The 15,500-nt window shown below is 37.6% G+C and overlaps 1 protein-coding gene across 3 annotated transcripts in view; it reads left to right on the plus strand.

Annotated features, from left to right (window-relative positions):
* The window catches only part of SLK (STE20 like kinase), a 43,755-nt gene extending 28,723 nt beyond the window's left edge, over positions 1 to 15,032 (plus strand). For 2 of the 3 annotated variants that reach the window (XM_026050544.1, XM_026050545.1), the window contains exons 9-18: positions 867 to 2,276; positions 2,907 to 3,037; positions 3,316 to 3,439; positions 3,692 to 3,871; positions 9,090 to 9,219; positions 9,475 to 9,599; positions 10,481 to 10,669; positions 11,378 to 11,503; positions 12,684 to 12,797; positions 13,373 to 15,032. In XM_026050544.1, coding sequence (XP_025906329.1) covers positions 867 to 2,276; positions 2,907 to 3,037; positions 3,316 to 3,439; positions 3,692 to 3,871; positions 9,090 to 9,219; positions 9,475 to 9,599; positions 10,481 to 10,669; positions 11,378 to 11,503; positions 12,684 to 12,797; positions 13,373 to 13,519 — 2,676 coding nt within the window. In that variant the 3' untranslated portion in view covers positions 13,520 to 15,032. Of the gene's footprint in view, positions 1 to 866; positions 2,277 to 2,906; positions 3,038 to 3,315; positions 3,440 to 3,691; positions 3,872 to 5,641; positions 5,922 to 9,089; positions 9,220 to 9,474; positions 9,600 to 10,480; positions 10,670 to 11,377; positions 11,504 to 12,683; positions 12,798 to 13,372 lie in introns of those variants that run through there. The other variant, XM_026050546.1, reaches the window with a different exon arrangement.
* Positions 15,033 to 15,500: the final 468 nt, after the last annotated feature.

Genomic DNA, 15,500 nt, shown 5'->3' on the forward strand with positions numbered 1-15,500 from the left:
GTTCCCATCTCACTTCAGGAAATGGTGAAGTAGATGCATTTATTTATTTGTGTTCCTTTTAACTRCCTCTTGGCAAACAACATTAAGCTTCTGGAACATTTAGATGAATAGATATTTTTGAATGCATTTTTAGCTTAAGATTATTGTTTTCTCAATGTTAATTCAGGAAGACCTTAAGGTAGGTAGCAAATTTATGCTCAAAATTATGCTTGTTACGTTGGCCTAGTATGTTCCTAATGGCAGATCAAAATTCTGATCTACAAATTACAGGGTTCCAACAGTAAATATAGACAGATACCATAATCACTTTGAAGACTGAAAGGGCAATTACGGTTAAAATGATAGTTTATTAGTATATTCTTTTGTGTAGGTATGTGATCTGATAACATTCATTCATATTCCAGCAACAGCAATTTCTATTCTATTTCTGTATTACCACTTATGTATACCTGCAGGGAACTTGCACTGTTTTAACAGATTTTAATAGTGATTAAAGAAAAAAACAAACTTATTTTTTTGGATGTTTTGACCAAAGAGAAGAGGMAAGTAATCCTTTTGATTGCATCGTTCTTAATATTATATCTTACAAATGCTTCAGTAACTCAAGCTAAATGGCTTCTACATAGCCATCCTGGCCCAGGAAGGGATGTCTATCCAAACTACCAGTAGGTGGGACTGACATAGTAAAATAAGGAGCAAAGTGTTTTGCAAARGACTCTGTTAAGTATGTGACAAACAGGGCTGACAGTGATCCTTTTCCTTCAACTGAAGGAAATGGAAGAGGGGTCTAAAAAGTATTTTAATATAATTATGCTATACTTAAACTAGAGAATAATTGCRTATTTTTCTTCCTTTAACTTTTTTAGCAGTTACCTACAGACAAGCGTGCATCCTCTGACCTTAGTATTGCCAGCTCTGAAGAGGACAAACTTTCTCAGAATGCCTCTGTCTTGGAATCTCTTTCGGAGAAAACAGAAAGTAATGCAGCYGAGGAGAAAAACATCGGTATATTTGCAGATGGTAAAACAACTGGAGATGAATCTGAAAGYAATAAATTTGGTAAACCAGCAGATAACATGTCTGATACTGCTGTTGTCAATGTGAAAGTGCAGAATGGTGCTGTGCCGACTGATAAAGGTGAGCAAGGCAAAATATTGGCAATTGAAAAGAATACAGAAGGAGTAGAGGAAGCACGTGAAGATACTGAACCCCAGAAAGGAAATCAAGAACTTGATGTGGTTACAAAACCAGAAATAACAGATGAATGCAACCTAGAAACAGAGAAAGAAAAAGACATTGGAAATAAACAGGCAGAAGAAAATAAACTGATAATAGCAGCCACAACAGAAAACAGCATTGAAACTGAAGAAGTCTTTTCTAAGGAAACTGGTGAAAAAGAAGAGAAGGAGAACAGACTAGATCTTCCAGAAAATAAAAATGTAGATGTTACTGCAGAGCAAAAGGATTACAAAGATGAGGCTCAGAAGGTCGCGGTGATAGACACCACTACAGAAATTCTAGCCAATGAGGACAAAGTGACTGAGGAAGAAAAGGAACTAATAAGCCATGGAGTTGACAATAAAGAGGAGACAGGCAGTACTGGTGAAACTCAAATTAGTGATGGGGATAAAGTACCTGAGACAGAGGATAAGCTAACGGAAAATCAGCCTAAGCATGTCCATGAGATAATCAGCTCTGAAGAAACAGTGTCTAAAAGCCAAGATAAAGCAGTTGAAGTAGACAAGAAACTGGAAGAAAGTGAAAATGAGGGTATTTGTAAAACAAGTAGCATGGAGGAAAGAGAGATCCAAGACTCTGGAAAAGAAGACAGAGATCAGAGGGCAATAGAGAGCAAGACTGAGGATATTCCTGTTAAAGCAGTGGACAAACCAGCTGAGATGGACCAGGATTCAGAAGGACGTGGACCTGAGACTGTCCAGAAAAACAGTACTCAGCCAGAGAAAGGACGTTCAGAAAGTACTTCRGATGAACTAGTAAAGAATAAGCTTCAAGATGCAGATGATGAACGAGCCGAGGATTCTGAACTTGCTCCCGTTCCCAGTATTAGCGTTAGCACTGAAGAAAGTGAGGAAAAAGTCAAAACAGATAATCAAGACAGTACTGGAACGTTACAGCAGCTGGAATCAGAGACTCTAAAGGAAAATGATGCAGATTCAGGCACTGGTTCTGCAGCTGACAACAGCAGCATTGATTTGAACTTATCCATTTCTAGCTTCCTCAGTAAAAACAAAGAGACAGGATCAATCTCTTTACAAGTAAGTATAAGCAACAATTTACTTTTTATATCAAATCTTACATCACTGTGACCCTAAAATCTCTGAGTTTTACCTTTGAAAGTGGGAGAGTGTTATTTGGTGACYGTATAGCACTGTGGAATATGTGAATCTGTAGAAACCAAGATGTTCTAAAGTGCACTGGTGTTGCCTGTGTTTTGTACAGTTATACAGCAAGGCAAGTAGCAACAGAGGAGCTAATAATTTTCTTATTTCATTGCATAATTTTATTTAAAAATGTAGACTAACATATAAAAACAATCATTCTTACTGGATATTTCAGTTTGGCAATTGTGTTGTTTTGGTTGTGCTATAATTGATATGGTTACACCAGTATAAATGTTCTTATCCAGATAAAGCACATTTCAGAATATAAACTTTACTTTATTGTTACACTGATATACTAGGATAGTATCTGTATGACCATCTGTTTCCAAAAAAAAATTAAAAATCCAAATTGACATAGGTACACAAGCATGATTTTGATATGGTTGCAATATTTTTAGCRTGATAGGGCCAATTTTCTGCTGGGGTTTCTTTTCTACTGTAGCAACACTGAGGTAAAAAAGAATATGATTTAAACATGGAATAATTAACCAATGTTTTATTCAGGAAACTAGAAGACAAAAGAAAACGTTAAAGAAAACTCGCAAATTTGTTGTTGATGGAGTAGAAGTGAGCGTGACCACATCAAAAATAGTTACCGAAAATGACTCAAAAAGTGAAGAGATGCGATTTCTRCGGTAAGCATTTTGAACAGTGAATTTTGAAAGAGTTTTTAGTGTCTCAAATGTAGCTGCTATTTTTGTTTTCTTTTTAAATAGAAGAAGGGAGTTAGCAGGCTTATTTCTTTAGTATTTAGGAATTAAATTCAGATTTTTCATTAATTGGAATCTTTTTAAAAATTACATATAAAATCAATTCAAAACTAGCTTTACCGAACGTATTTTGTTTGTTTGTTTTTGGTAAGTTTCCCATTTTATTGTCCTATCAGTGTTTAARAGCTCTTTTTCATTATTAGGCGTCAAGAGCTGAGAGAGCTAAGACTACTTCAGAAAGAAGAGCAGAGAGCTCAACAGCAGCTAAGTAATAAACTCTTGCAGCAGCGAGAACAGATGTACAGACGTTTTGAACAGGAAATGACAGTGAGTTTCTTTGTTTTGGTACCAAGAAATAGCTACGTAGCTTTTTGAAGTTAAACTAATACTCTGAATGATGTTGTCCTGATGGACTGGGTAGAAGACTGCTAGCAGCTTTCCCTCTATGGTTCTTGTGTCTCTGTTTTCATACTCTGTGCTACTAATGAAAATTTTCWGCATTGTGGATATTGCCCAGCTTGTGTCACTGTATTTAGCCTTCTGAAGAAGATGCCAAATTAAATGGAATTATTTTTACAGAGTAAAAAGCGCCAGTATGATCAAGAAATAGAAAACCTAGAAAAACAGCAGAAACAGACGATAGAGCGCTTGGAACAGGAACATACAAACCGGTTACGAGATGAAGCAAAACGTATCAAAGCAGAACAGGAGAAGGAATTGTCGAAATTCCAGAACATGTTGAAGAACAAAAAAAAAGAGGTAAGAGATGACAACAACAACAACACCACAGAAGATATGGGTATTGATAGTGGTATCTTGATATCATATTTGAGAAAAAATGATTTGTTAAAGACTGCAAAAGAATCCAGATACCACTTAATATTTATCTAATTAGAATTTAAAGTAAAAGAATATAGTCTTGATTGCTACTGAGAAATATTTCTCATTTAGCATTTTTTTGTTAGTTTGTTAAATTTTCATTAAACATGCTTTTCAGATTATAGAACTTGTTTGTAAGAATTGACAACAGTTTTATATCAATTATTTTTAAGTCAAAGAGTGCAGCTAGGAGAGAGAAATAAACTGAAATTATTTGCAGTTAATTCTGCCATTGCAATCTACACAAAGTGAGCGATATCTGAGAATGATGACMTGCTGTTAATTTGCTTGCATTAGAATAAGAGAAACTGATGTGTTCCCGTTATGGATTTTGCATCTGAAAGCTACTTTGTTTCTTTTTCAGATCAATGATATAGTGCTTGCTTGTACAAAAATGGTTCTAGTGTTTTCTTCAGTAGTTAGTCTCACAGAGATTTCTTTAAACATCTGTATTGTCACTACTTTTGCACAGAATGACCCTGTATTAGTACAGAAGTACAGAAAAAAAAAAAGTTGTATTCAGTCTGAACTATATACTGATATGTAATAACTTTTCTTCTTTTGCAAAACCTCTTGCATTTTTGAGTCTCTTTAATGGTGATTGGGTCCTACATGGGAAGCGGGAAGGATTTTGGGTATTGCTCTGAGCTAAAAGCAGTTCTTTCATGGAAATAAGAATATCATTTGGTGGTTTGGACTCCTTTTTCTGATGTTGCTTCCACTATTAAACAAACAGGCATTTGTTTTGGGGTGCATACTTTTGTATTTAAAGCTTAAGAAGGCAATTTACAGTTTGAAGGAAAATGCAGCTGGGACTCTGACAGTCCCCATGCTTTATTTACGAGTGTACAGTGTGGAATTATCATAACTTTTCATGGTAAATAAAAGACAGCAGCAAATTATCAAATTCACAGCCAGTTGAATTAACCACGTTATATTTAGAAAATTTCAACTAATCTAGCTCTGTTTGCCCCCAAATGAACAACATGCATCATTTCAGCAAATTGTAATTAAATACTTTTTACAAATGGAGCTTTGTATTTTAAAATTTGTCACAAGTGAACAGTTTTTCTTTTTAAGATTTAAATACATATCCTATGTAAATCTTATGTGTGTTTGAGAAGCGAATCATATAAATTCAGATTTGTCTGGCTGTCTAGACAAATCTGACTGTCTGTTGGATTTGTCTATAAATTCARAAATAGCTGTTTTTCAGTGGAAGTTCTAATAAACTTCCAATTCTTTTTCACAAACCTTTTCTGTGAGATAAGCGTCCTCTGTAGACCTTTCCAGGAATCCTTCCAGAAAATGCCACTTCTGCAGGTGGTGGTTTTCTTAACTCCTAGCTATTCTAGCTGCTGCATGAAAACTCAAGCAACTGACTGCTGTTTCTGCGAGCACTGGGCAGTATTTGCATGCAAAAAGAAGCTGGCATGTACCTCCCTTCTGCACTGCAGTAGCATGCATAAAGCATGTTTTGTTTCTTCTCTTTCAATAAGCTCCTTTCACTAAACTAACTTTTCTGCCACGGAAGCCCTGCACGCTTCCCAGCATCTCTGGTGCGTGACTGCATGTCCGATGTTCACAGAAATGCTTGCTGTGGAGAAAGTGTTCTTTTCGCCACCTTCTGCATGCTTATATACACTGTAGGTTTTAAATGAAGTGGAGAAAGCACCAAAAGAGCTGAGAAAAGAGCTCATGAAACGCAAGAAAGAGGAGCTTGCCCAAACCCAGCATGCTCAGGTAACAACGGCAGCTTCCCGCTACTAAAATGCAAAAAGCGGCAGTATTCACACAGCTTGATAATTTCACTTTTTGTTGTTGTTGTTGAGTGAATATGAAACTTAACTCGGACTAACCCTACATACTGCTCTTTCTTCAAACACTCCCATAACACTTCCCAGAAGAACACAGTGTTTAGATATGTAGGMACAGCGGTATCTCCAGGTTTGTGCTTTTCAGCTTAATATATTTTGTATGCTGTACCGAAAAAGAACAGTATTTTTCCACAGCTGGTTTCATGGCAGTGCTKTTTTGGGTGGTAAGTATCCCACAGATCCATTAAATTGTAAAGGCTGCAGTAGTTATTTTTGAGCAAAAAGCAGAGAAGAAGAAAATACAGACAATAAAAGCCTCAGGCATCTAGTTCCTAGCAGCTGAACAGACTAGGTAAAACGTAGCTATTTGAATGTCAAAGCGTAGGTGTATGGAAACTTTAAAAGACGACTTACATAATTTCATGCCTCCAGCCTTGCTGCTGTTATATGACATAGGTAGCAAAATATTTTGGAAAGATGTTCTTCTGATGGCCACTGCTAATAGAGAGCAAGTCTACATCRCAGCAGGGTAGGTTTGGGTTGAATAACTCTTACAGGTTAAATGTTTATGCGAGTGACCTAGTAGAAAACGTTGGTAACTTCATTCAGTTACCTGCTGTGTTCGAGAGAGGATTTCCCAGGATAAAATTTGACTCGGCTACAGTGCTCCCCCCTAGTGAAGTTCAGAAGTTTCTGTCTTTTCTTAAGCAATTCATTTTAGAACTGTGTTTTTATATTCTTTGTAGTGACTTCATTTGCTTTTGTTAAAGTCAAACATCTTTAGTTACAATGAAAGATCTTCACTTGGAATGATAAGTACTAGGCAGTGTGCAGGTGTCTTATGGTAGAATATGTAGAATGCCTTGGGTCAGAGACTGCTTTTATGTGATTACCCATGATATTTTTAATGTAGACTACTAACATATACCACAGTCTCATTCTTTAAAAGAATAGAATTATATTTTATTATATGCTGACATGGAAGTACATTGTGTCCACAGGGTGTTGCTCAGGTTATGATTCAGTCTTTTCAGTTGTCTTCATGTACGCTTTTCAACGCACAAATGCAGGATGTAAGTCATAATACAAATAGTTCTATATATTTTTTTTAAGTTTGTTTCCCTAATTTTCCAATTTTTTTTTTCAGTGTGTGTTTTCTTCTTGCTCGTATGTGCTGAGCAATTTCAATGATATCTCAAAACCAGTTAGTACAAATGTATTAGGCTGAACACACAGTAAAAAGATCAAAACTACTGTAGCAGTTAACTCTGGGCAAGACACTAGTTTCTCACAAACACGATATACTGCTAATTTCTGGTGCTTATCATTTGTTCAGCACATGTGAGAAACGTGTGACTGTTTTATGCTCTGTGTGCAGTGAAATTCTGTATTTTAAAAACATATAATGAGTTTATTTTAAGATACTTCCCAGGCAAACCAAATGGCACTTTGCAAAGACAAGCTACATTGCACTGCCTGCCATCTCCACCAGCTAACAGGCTCCTTTAGCATCATCCRTAATCTCTGTTATACAGAGTACTTGGATAGAAGAGGGAGATGGAAAGGCCAGAGATTTTTCTGAGATTGCCCAGTTTATCTTACAGTGCTTGCAATTTAAGAACTTCTTTATGGTTTACAAAGTAGAGAGCATCAATTATATTTAMATGATTGAGAGAGTAGTATCTTTGATACAGAGCTGCTTTTTGACCATGGCCATCCTTGATATAAAACATATTTCTCACAGCTCTAGGGAASGTAGAGCAGCTGTGTCCCCTCACACTCAAAAGTTCCTGGCAAGTCAACTATAATATTACTTATATGTCTACACCGTCAAAATACTAAGCTCCCATTTTTAATCTCAAAATAATGCAAAACTGTATTATTTTTATCAGTATCAGTGTATTTGATTAGGAATGCCTGATGTTGTTTTCAGACCTGCCCCTCCAGGCCTGTTTGCAGCCTCCATGCTGCTGCTGCCTGGACTCTGCAGCAGTTTATTGTACCTCCAGTTTTCTGTTGCTGTCTAAATATTACCCTGCTGCCCACTGAGAGAGATGAGTCTCATCTATTATTCAGCGACTTTCTGTGAAGATGAAAATAATGATTCTCCTGGTCATAATAAAAGTGCTTTTAATGAGCATCTAATCCTTATGTTGCTGTTGGCTCTTTTAGTGAGAGTATGGAATCTTTTAAAAAGAAAAAAAAAGGCATAGCTTGGGAGACTCCACTGATTTCCCATAGCCCAGCCCTGTGTTCCTGCTTCCTACCATCTCACTTGCAGCAGACCATTTTTAACTTCATTTCATTATGTGTAGTAGAAAAGGCTGTAGCTGCCTGCTTGGCTCTGACAGAACACCACCACCATCATCCTTTCTGCTGACTACTTCCCCCTATGTCATGGTAGAATGAAATGCTTTAATTTCTTGTTCCTGCAGTGTGCGTGTGCATGCTGGCATGCTTGTGATTATGGTTATTTTGTGTGTGTGTGTGTGTGTGTGTGTGTGTGTGTGTGAGAGAGAGAGAGAGAGAGAGGGAGACTTGCAAGGAGGAAAAAGGCAGCAGAGCTGCCTCGGTGGGAGGGAACAGGAGGGGACCCTTATTAGCACTGCCCACTTCCTAGGGCCACGTGCAGTGCCCTGATGAACCCACTGAGGAGAAGCCATGGTCAGTGCTGGGGCAGTGCCCTTTGCAGAGAACCCGCTCAGCTCTGGCCCAGCTCATCCTGCAGGAAGCAGTTCCTGCAAAAGCCTTTGCTTTGGCCTTTGGAGCCAACTCGCAGAACTCCCAGCCTCGGTGTCCTTGTGTTCRTGACAGGAGAAAGCACCCAGCACCCGAGACAAACTTGAGAAACAACTATGTAAATAAATAGACTTTACTTCATAATTGAAAGCAAAAGAGTCATAAATATTTTTGATTTTTTTATATCTTTGAATACGTAATCTCAACATGATGAGATCAACTTTTTACTGAGTACTCTTACTAGGTTAGAAACTGCAGCTTGTTTTGAGAGGCAAGAGGCAAAATAAGTTGCTGATTATTGGATAGCTTGTTGCCTGTGGTCTTATTTCTGAAATATTAAATATTATTTTACTTAACTGTTTGTGTGGAAAATACAAGATATGCAGTATAACTTCATAGCTGAGACATGTTAAATACTCAAATTAACTTAAAAATGTATTTGTTTTCATATACAGTTAAACACTGGGAGAACTGAGAATCTCATTAAAATGTAATGTGATTAGAAGAACACGATTTCACTTATTTCCATTGCTATTTAACAGGAGCAGGAATTTGTGCAGAAGCAGCAACAAGAACTGGATGCATCTCTAAAGAAAATTATTCAGCAACAGAAGACAGAACTAGCCACCATTGAACGAGATTGTCTCAACAACAAGCAGCAGCTCATGAGAGGTATCCAGCATTGGATTCTTCTTAAAACCTAATTTTTTGATTTGTATTTTAGTGAAGTAATGTCTGTCTTAAATTTATGAAATCAAATGTCTTCAGGATTAAACAAAACATTTTAGTAATATATATATTATGGAATAGCATTGTTCTTAAAATGCACTTGAAGGCCATTTTTACTGCACTTGAAGGCCATGCACTTGTGTGTAGATTAAAAGCTGTTGTATTGTACATTCTGAACRAGCCTTCCTCTTTCTGCAGCTCGTGAAGCTGCAATCTGGGAGCTGGAGGAGCGGCACTTGCAAGAGAAGCATCAGCTCCTCAAGCAGCAGCTCAAAGATCAGTATTTCATGCAGAGACACCAGCTGCTYAAGCGGCATGAAAAGGTTGGTGCTGACTTTAACACTTGCCTTTGTATATTGTAATCTCTGGTGAGTTTTCATTGTAGTTTTATAAATATCTATACATAGATATCAAGTAGTCTCAGAATCTCTACTGGTAGCTGCTTGCTTGCCTAGGCAAGGGCTATGCAGGTATTTTCATGCTGTGCATGTTCTGTCTAAATCTTAATCTTCTGAATTTAATGATCTGGTAGTGTTCAGCGTATTTAGTGTGTTTGTTAGTTCACCCTGTTATATTATGGACACAGAAAGGTTAGATGTCTAACAAAAAAGCACATAAATCAGAGACAAGAAATAAAGGCAGTAAATAATGAGAAACAGAAGGAGATCACAGCGGTAAGATAATAAAGTTGTCTCTTATAAAAATCATGTATTCATCTGGCTTCTGTTCTTGAGCTTCTAGACTTCTAGAAGTGCATAAGTGAAATGATTGTATTTCCTCTTAAATTTTTTTTTGGAGGAGAGGGGTAAAATTCTATTATTCTATTATTCTATTATTCTATTCTTCTATTATTTAGTAACCAACAGAGTTCGGGGTTTTAGTTAAAAAAATCAACTCCTTAGTAAATTACTCTGGAATTAAATGAACAGAATGATGACCTGGGTTGGCTTATTGGAATGAGTAGCTGAAAACTGTCTCCTGAGACCTAGAGCATATTAAAGTCCAGAAAACAGTACTTACATTTGTATAAGTTTTTTTTTTTTTATAAAATACACTGAGTAGATTAATTCAACTGCCTATCACTGAGCCTGGATCTGATTTCTGCTGAGAAAAAAATGGATTCCAACAACATACTTGTCAATGAAATGAGGTCTGGATGTTCCAACAGATACTCTATAATGTTTCTATGTTGTTAATATTTTAGGAGACAGAGCAAATGCAAAGATATAACCAACGACTTATTGAGGAGTTAAAGAACAAGCAAACTCAGGAAAGAGCACGGCTGCCTAAAATCCAGCGAAGTGAAGCGAAGACTCGAATGGCCATGTTTAAGAAAAGCTTAAGAATCAACTCGTTAGCTTCTCCAGACCAAGATCGTGAAAAAATTAAGCAGGTGATTAATAACAACAGTTACTAGTGGAAATAATGTGATGTAAACGTGATCATGAGGCAGAATGCATCCTCAACAAGTTTGTAGATGATTCAGAACTGGTAGGAGTAGTTCTTAAGCCAGAAGCTTGTGCTGTTATTCAGAGGAACCTCAAGGCTGGAGAAATGGGCCAGCAGGAATCTCATTCATTAAATGCAGTACAGGGAATGCAGAGCCCTGCACCTGGGGAAGAATAAGCAGTGCAGGCTGGGCAACCAGCAGCTGGAGAGCAGCTCTGCAGAAGAGGTGTCGTGGTGGACAAGTTGAGTTTGGGTCAGCAACACGGCCTCGTGGCCAGCGAGGCCAACAGTTCCTGAGCTGAGTTAGGAGGAGCATGGGCAGCACATGGAGGGAGGGAATTCTTGTTGTCTGCTCAGTGATTGCTCCTCAAAGCTGGTAAGGCCATCTCTGGAGTGCTGGATCCCTTTCTGGGGCACACAGCACAGTATGTTTTAAGGAAGGATTAGAGAGAAATGGAGTGACAGGCAAATGTGAASGCAATTTCCTGTGAAGAAGTTTTTTTAAAAAAAAAAGGAAAGAAAACACCAAGATTATTTAAGATTATTCTCTTTGATTATGCTGTATATGTTCATTCTGTTCTGTACAGTTCTTTGATTCAAATGCAAAACGTTGTCTCTAGAGGTACAATATAAATAATCTTTTCTTTCCTAGTTTGCTATTCAAGAAGAAAAGAGACAAAAAAATGAGAGACTGGCTCAGCATCAGAAACACGAAAATCAAATGCGGGACCTTCAGTTGCAATGTGAAGCAAACATCCGAGAGCTGCACCAATTACAGGTTAAAAATAGATTGTATAACATGAACATTCAATGGGAAGAAACACAGGCCAAGCAGAAATATTTTTCCTTCATTTTTATCTATTCACGTAGATTTTTGAAAATTTGAAGCATACCCTTAATTCCTAAGCTTAGAAGAATTTGTGGGAAATGATTTTACATAGAATCATTTTACATTTTTACGTATGATGCAATGTAAAGCATTACATGCTCACCTGCTGATAGCCTCTGTCCAGAGGAATCTTGCAGTTGCTTGGAGCCAGTGGAGCTGGTTCTGCACTGCTGCCCTTGGGAACCCAGTGTGTGCCTGGGCTGCAGGTCTGTTTCAGCAACCCCCCACGTACAGCAGGACTTGCTGCAAGGCTCTCATTGCAAGTAAAACTGATCAGATTAGGGCCACCCTAATTTTGCTGAGAACATTTTGGCCCCTCGCTGCACTCAGGACTAACCAAGTCCTTTCATTCATTTTCCTTCCTGGGTTTTCAGACTATGCATCAGGCACAGCTGGGTTTTGAGCTCTAGAAACAAGCTCATGGGTATTGGCAACTAYCACTGCCAACTGCACTTAAAAATTCAAGATTTGTTCCTGCCAAATGCTTAACTGTATCTTGCCATAATGCTTTGAAGTTCCTATTAATATTTGGCAGATGCATAGTTATCTTACTGGGTGGAATTTGGCATCAATGCATGCCTTGATTATCCTTTTTTCTTTTTGTAGGGTGGGTCTGAGGCTGCTTCTGCAAGCGCTTTTGCTGTCCTCCCTCAATTTGCCAGTCTGAGTTCCTTGGCACCAASAGTTGAGATACTTCACGTGCTCCCCTTTTTAATTTAATAGATTTTAATAAATTACACAAAGTGCCTATAGAAAGCAAAGCAGAAATACTACATGACCTTGAGTAGTGCAATTAGGCAGTGAAGCCCAGGCAGTATCGAGTATGGCTGTCAGCCACTCTCATTGGTACTTCAGTATTTATTTATCTCTCTCAATTGGTTCTGATGGAAGGATCAGCTTTTGGTAATGCAGCCTCAGTAGCATACTTTTATCTTGTAATTATTCACGTCACTATTTACACAGAGTAAGCTAATTAAAAAGAATTAGGACAGCATATGCCACTGCACAAATACGGAGTTGTCTAATCTGAATTAGTTTTACTTAAGGATTATTTTTATCCTGTTTTAAGAATGAAAAATGCCATCTACTGGTTGAACACGAGACTCAGAAGCTAAAAGAACTAGATGAAGAGCACAGCCAAGAGCTGAAGGAATGGAGAGAGAAACTGAGACCACGAAAAAAGGTAAATTGCAGCAGTTTATGAAACATCAGTTCTTGCAAACTGGACAACCATAGATTGGACAATACAAAAAATATGACATAGGAGGAGACTTCAGCCACCACAAAAAAAAAGTCACAGTTTATTGTTTGAAAAGATACGAAATGTACACAACAGCTGGGCGAGAGGCATGTGAACAAGAAAGGCTTGTGTGTGATCTGTCTTGTAATGTGTTCCCTCTTACAGGGAAGAGGTGCATGTTAAACTACTTACCTGGAGGCAGCGATGGCTTTTAGAAATATATTTAAGAAGTCATTAGGATATCACACAAATTCTGAGTGCTAAATAACAATAGAAGATTTCTTTAATAATTTCATTTTTAAAATGGAAAATACCAGGTTTTCACACCATTTAAAGGTAGATCTATAGGCAGGAGATTTCTTAGCTTGCCGGGTATCCATTGTCTTAGAAATTTGGTAATTGCTAGGTGGATCTTCTTAATCATGCTGTGTGAAGTTATGATTCTCTATCAGACAATGTCAGAAGTTTCATAGGTTTCTTGTACTAAATTCCTGTGGTGATCTGATCTTTACTTTTAGACTTTGGAAGAGGAATTTGCCAGAAAACTGCAAGAGCAGGAAGTTTTCTTTAAAATGACTGGAGAATCTGAATGCCTTAATCCTTCAACACAAAGTCGGATTTCCAAATTCTATCCCATCCCCAGCCTTCACTCCACCGGGTCGTAACTCTGGGAACTGCTGTAGCTTTGTCATGTTTGGGATTCTCCATCCTCATCAGCTAACCCGATATAATCTGCACCGTGCATCAAAGGACCGCAGCGCTCCTTGTTTCCAGTGGAGACAATCACTGTCACTGTCAGTTTTTCCCTTTTCCTCTGAATGGAAGAAAACAAAAAAGGAGAACGGACCCTGGTGTGTAATGGAAATGTGATGATGTCCTTCAGATGTTTCAAGAATAAGTGGATTTTTTTAATCTAAGACTCAGTAAATTATCTTTGGGTTTGGCTTCAAGTAAGTAAGCCTAAAATAATATAATGTTTGTGGTCACAAAAAAAGAGAAAGGTTCCTCATGTGAACGTCAAAATGGTGTAATACTCGTTCCACTACCGTGTTTTCACATGTCTGATTTCTCCACAACAGAATTCCATAATGCAGCTGCCCTCAGAGGTTTAAGTGTTGTAAGGTTGAGCAGKGTCTGCAGGACAAGGACTGAAGCTAATTACTCAGAACACGCCGAATATCCAAAAAATTAGCCCGTACATTTGATTGGTAACAACAAAAGCCTTTACAACTTCTTCAAACCAACAGAAACCTCTGGCATAAATTAAACTGAGCAGATCTCCATTGCATATTTTGTCCATTAATTCCATAATGAAATGGGGTGCTAGTTTAATTAATACAGTGCCTGAAACACTTAGATATGCTACTTTTGGCAACAAGATAGTGTTTTGTCATTACAGAAAACCTCCTTAACATTGTTGTTACTGTACAAAACAAAATAATTCTTGCTGCTACTGCCATTTTTGTCATAAGTCCTCACCCTAAAATATTTTGCACTAAAATATGTAAAGGTGAAAAGAATGCTAACGTTGAAATGCACAGTTTGTTGTTTTCCTTAGCTACTACAGGTGGTTAGTTCTACAAATGGGAAAACTGTAGAATGTATTTTTTACAACACAGTGTGCAAAATGCACGTGGTTTCTCCAGCTTTACCTGGAATAGGTAGAGGCATCTTTTGGTTCTTACCAAAGCCTGTTCATTTAAGCTCCTCAGCAAAGTGGAGGTGGATGGTAATATTTATAAATAACCATGCCTGAAGTCTGATTCAATTAGAAGTGTTAGTTTTGTTTTGTTTTTTAGTCATTTTATTTTATAGAAAGATTTAAGTTAAATATATAGACAAACTACGAAGCTGGGTTTTTTGCTTTTGTTTTGCTACGTACTAACATATACAGTTTTTATTTTTCGAGTTCATAGATGTATAATAAGTTATTTACCTGACTGATCTGCAGTGGAAAAAAATCGGAAATGTTTCTCATGTAGCTGGTAGGGAAATGTAACTGTATTAGTTCCCTTTTAGTGCCCTCCTTTGGACGGTTAGAATTGAGTCATATCAAGGCAGGGTTTGGGGCTGGGCTTTGGTCTGCCAAAGTTAAACCTGTAAAATAGTCTCTGCTCTCTGTCCTTGGCGGCCTCTCTCTTTCTGGCCGCCCTGGGTATCAACTGTAAACGTTTTCTGTTTTGTTAGCTTGCATTAAATGTGAGGCTGGTGGACACTGTATGATGTTCATTTCATGGSAACAGTGTTGATGCATGGGAACGAACTCGTAATAACATAGGACTTTCATCGGATTGGGTTGAAATCTTGGATGCTCAAATCCTTGGATGTTGAACTTCTRCCTTCTTAAGGAAGACGCTTACAATTACAGTACAGTACAGTAGGAATAATTGGAAAATGCATGTTTTGATTTAAATTTTGTAGCTTTTTGATAAGCATAATTACTTTCATAGCTAGCCTTAATTTCTGGCATTTTATTATATGATTATGTAATGTGTACTGTTGTAAACTCACATACCATATCTCTAGAATGTTTCCTGTTGCTGAATGCAAAGTTGTTTAAACTGCTTATTTGGTAGGGAGAAAAACGTCCTCGAAGGACGTTTTTAAAAAGTAGGAAGGACTTTTTTAAAGGTTACGAAGGACTTT

Source organism: Nothoprocta perdicaria, unplaced genomic scaffold (assembly GCF_003342845.1).
Source record: "Nothoprocta perdicaria isolate Ctin4 unplaced genomic scaffold, notPer1 scaffold_7, whole genome shotgun sequence".
NCBI lineage: Eukaryota > Metazoa > Chordata > Aves > Tinamiformes > Tinamidae > Nothoprocta > Nothoprocta perdicaria.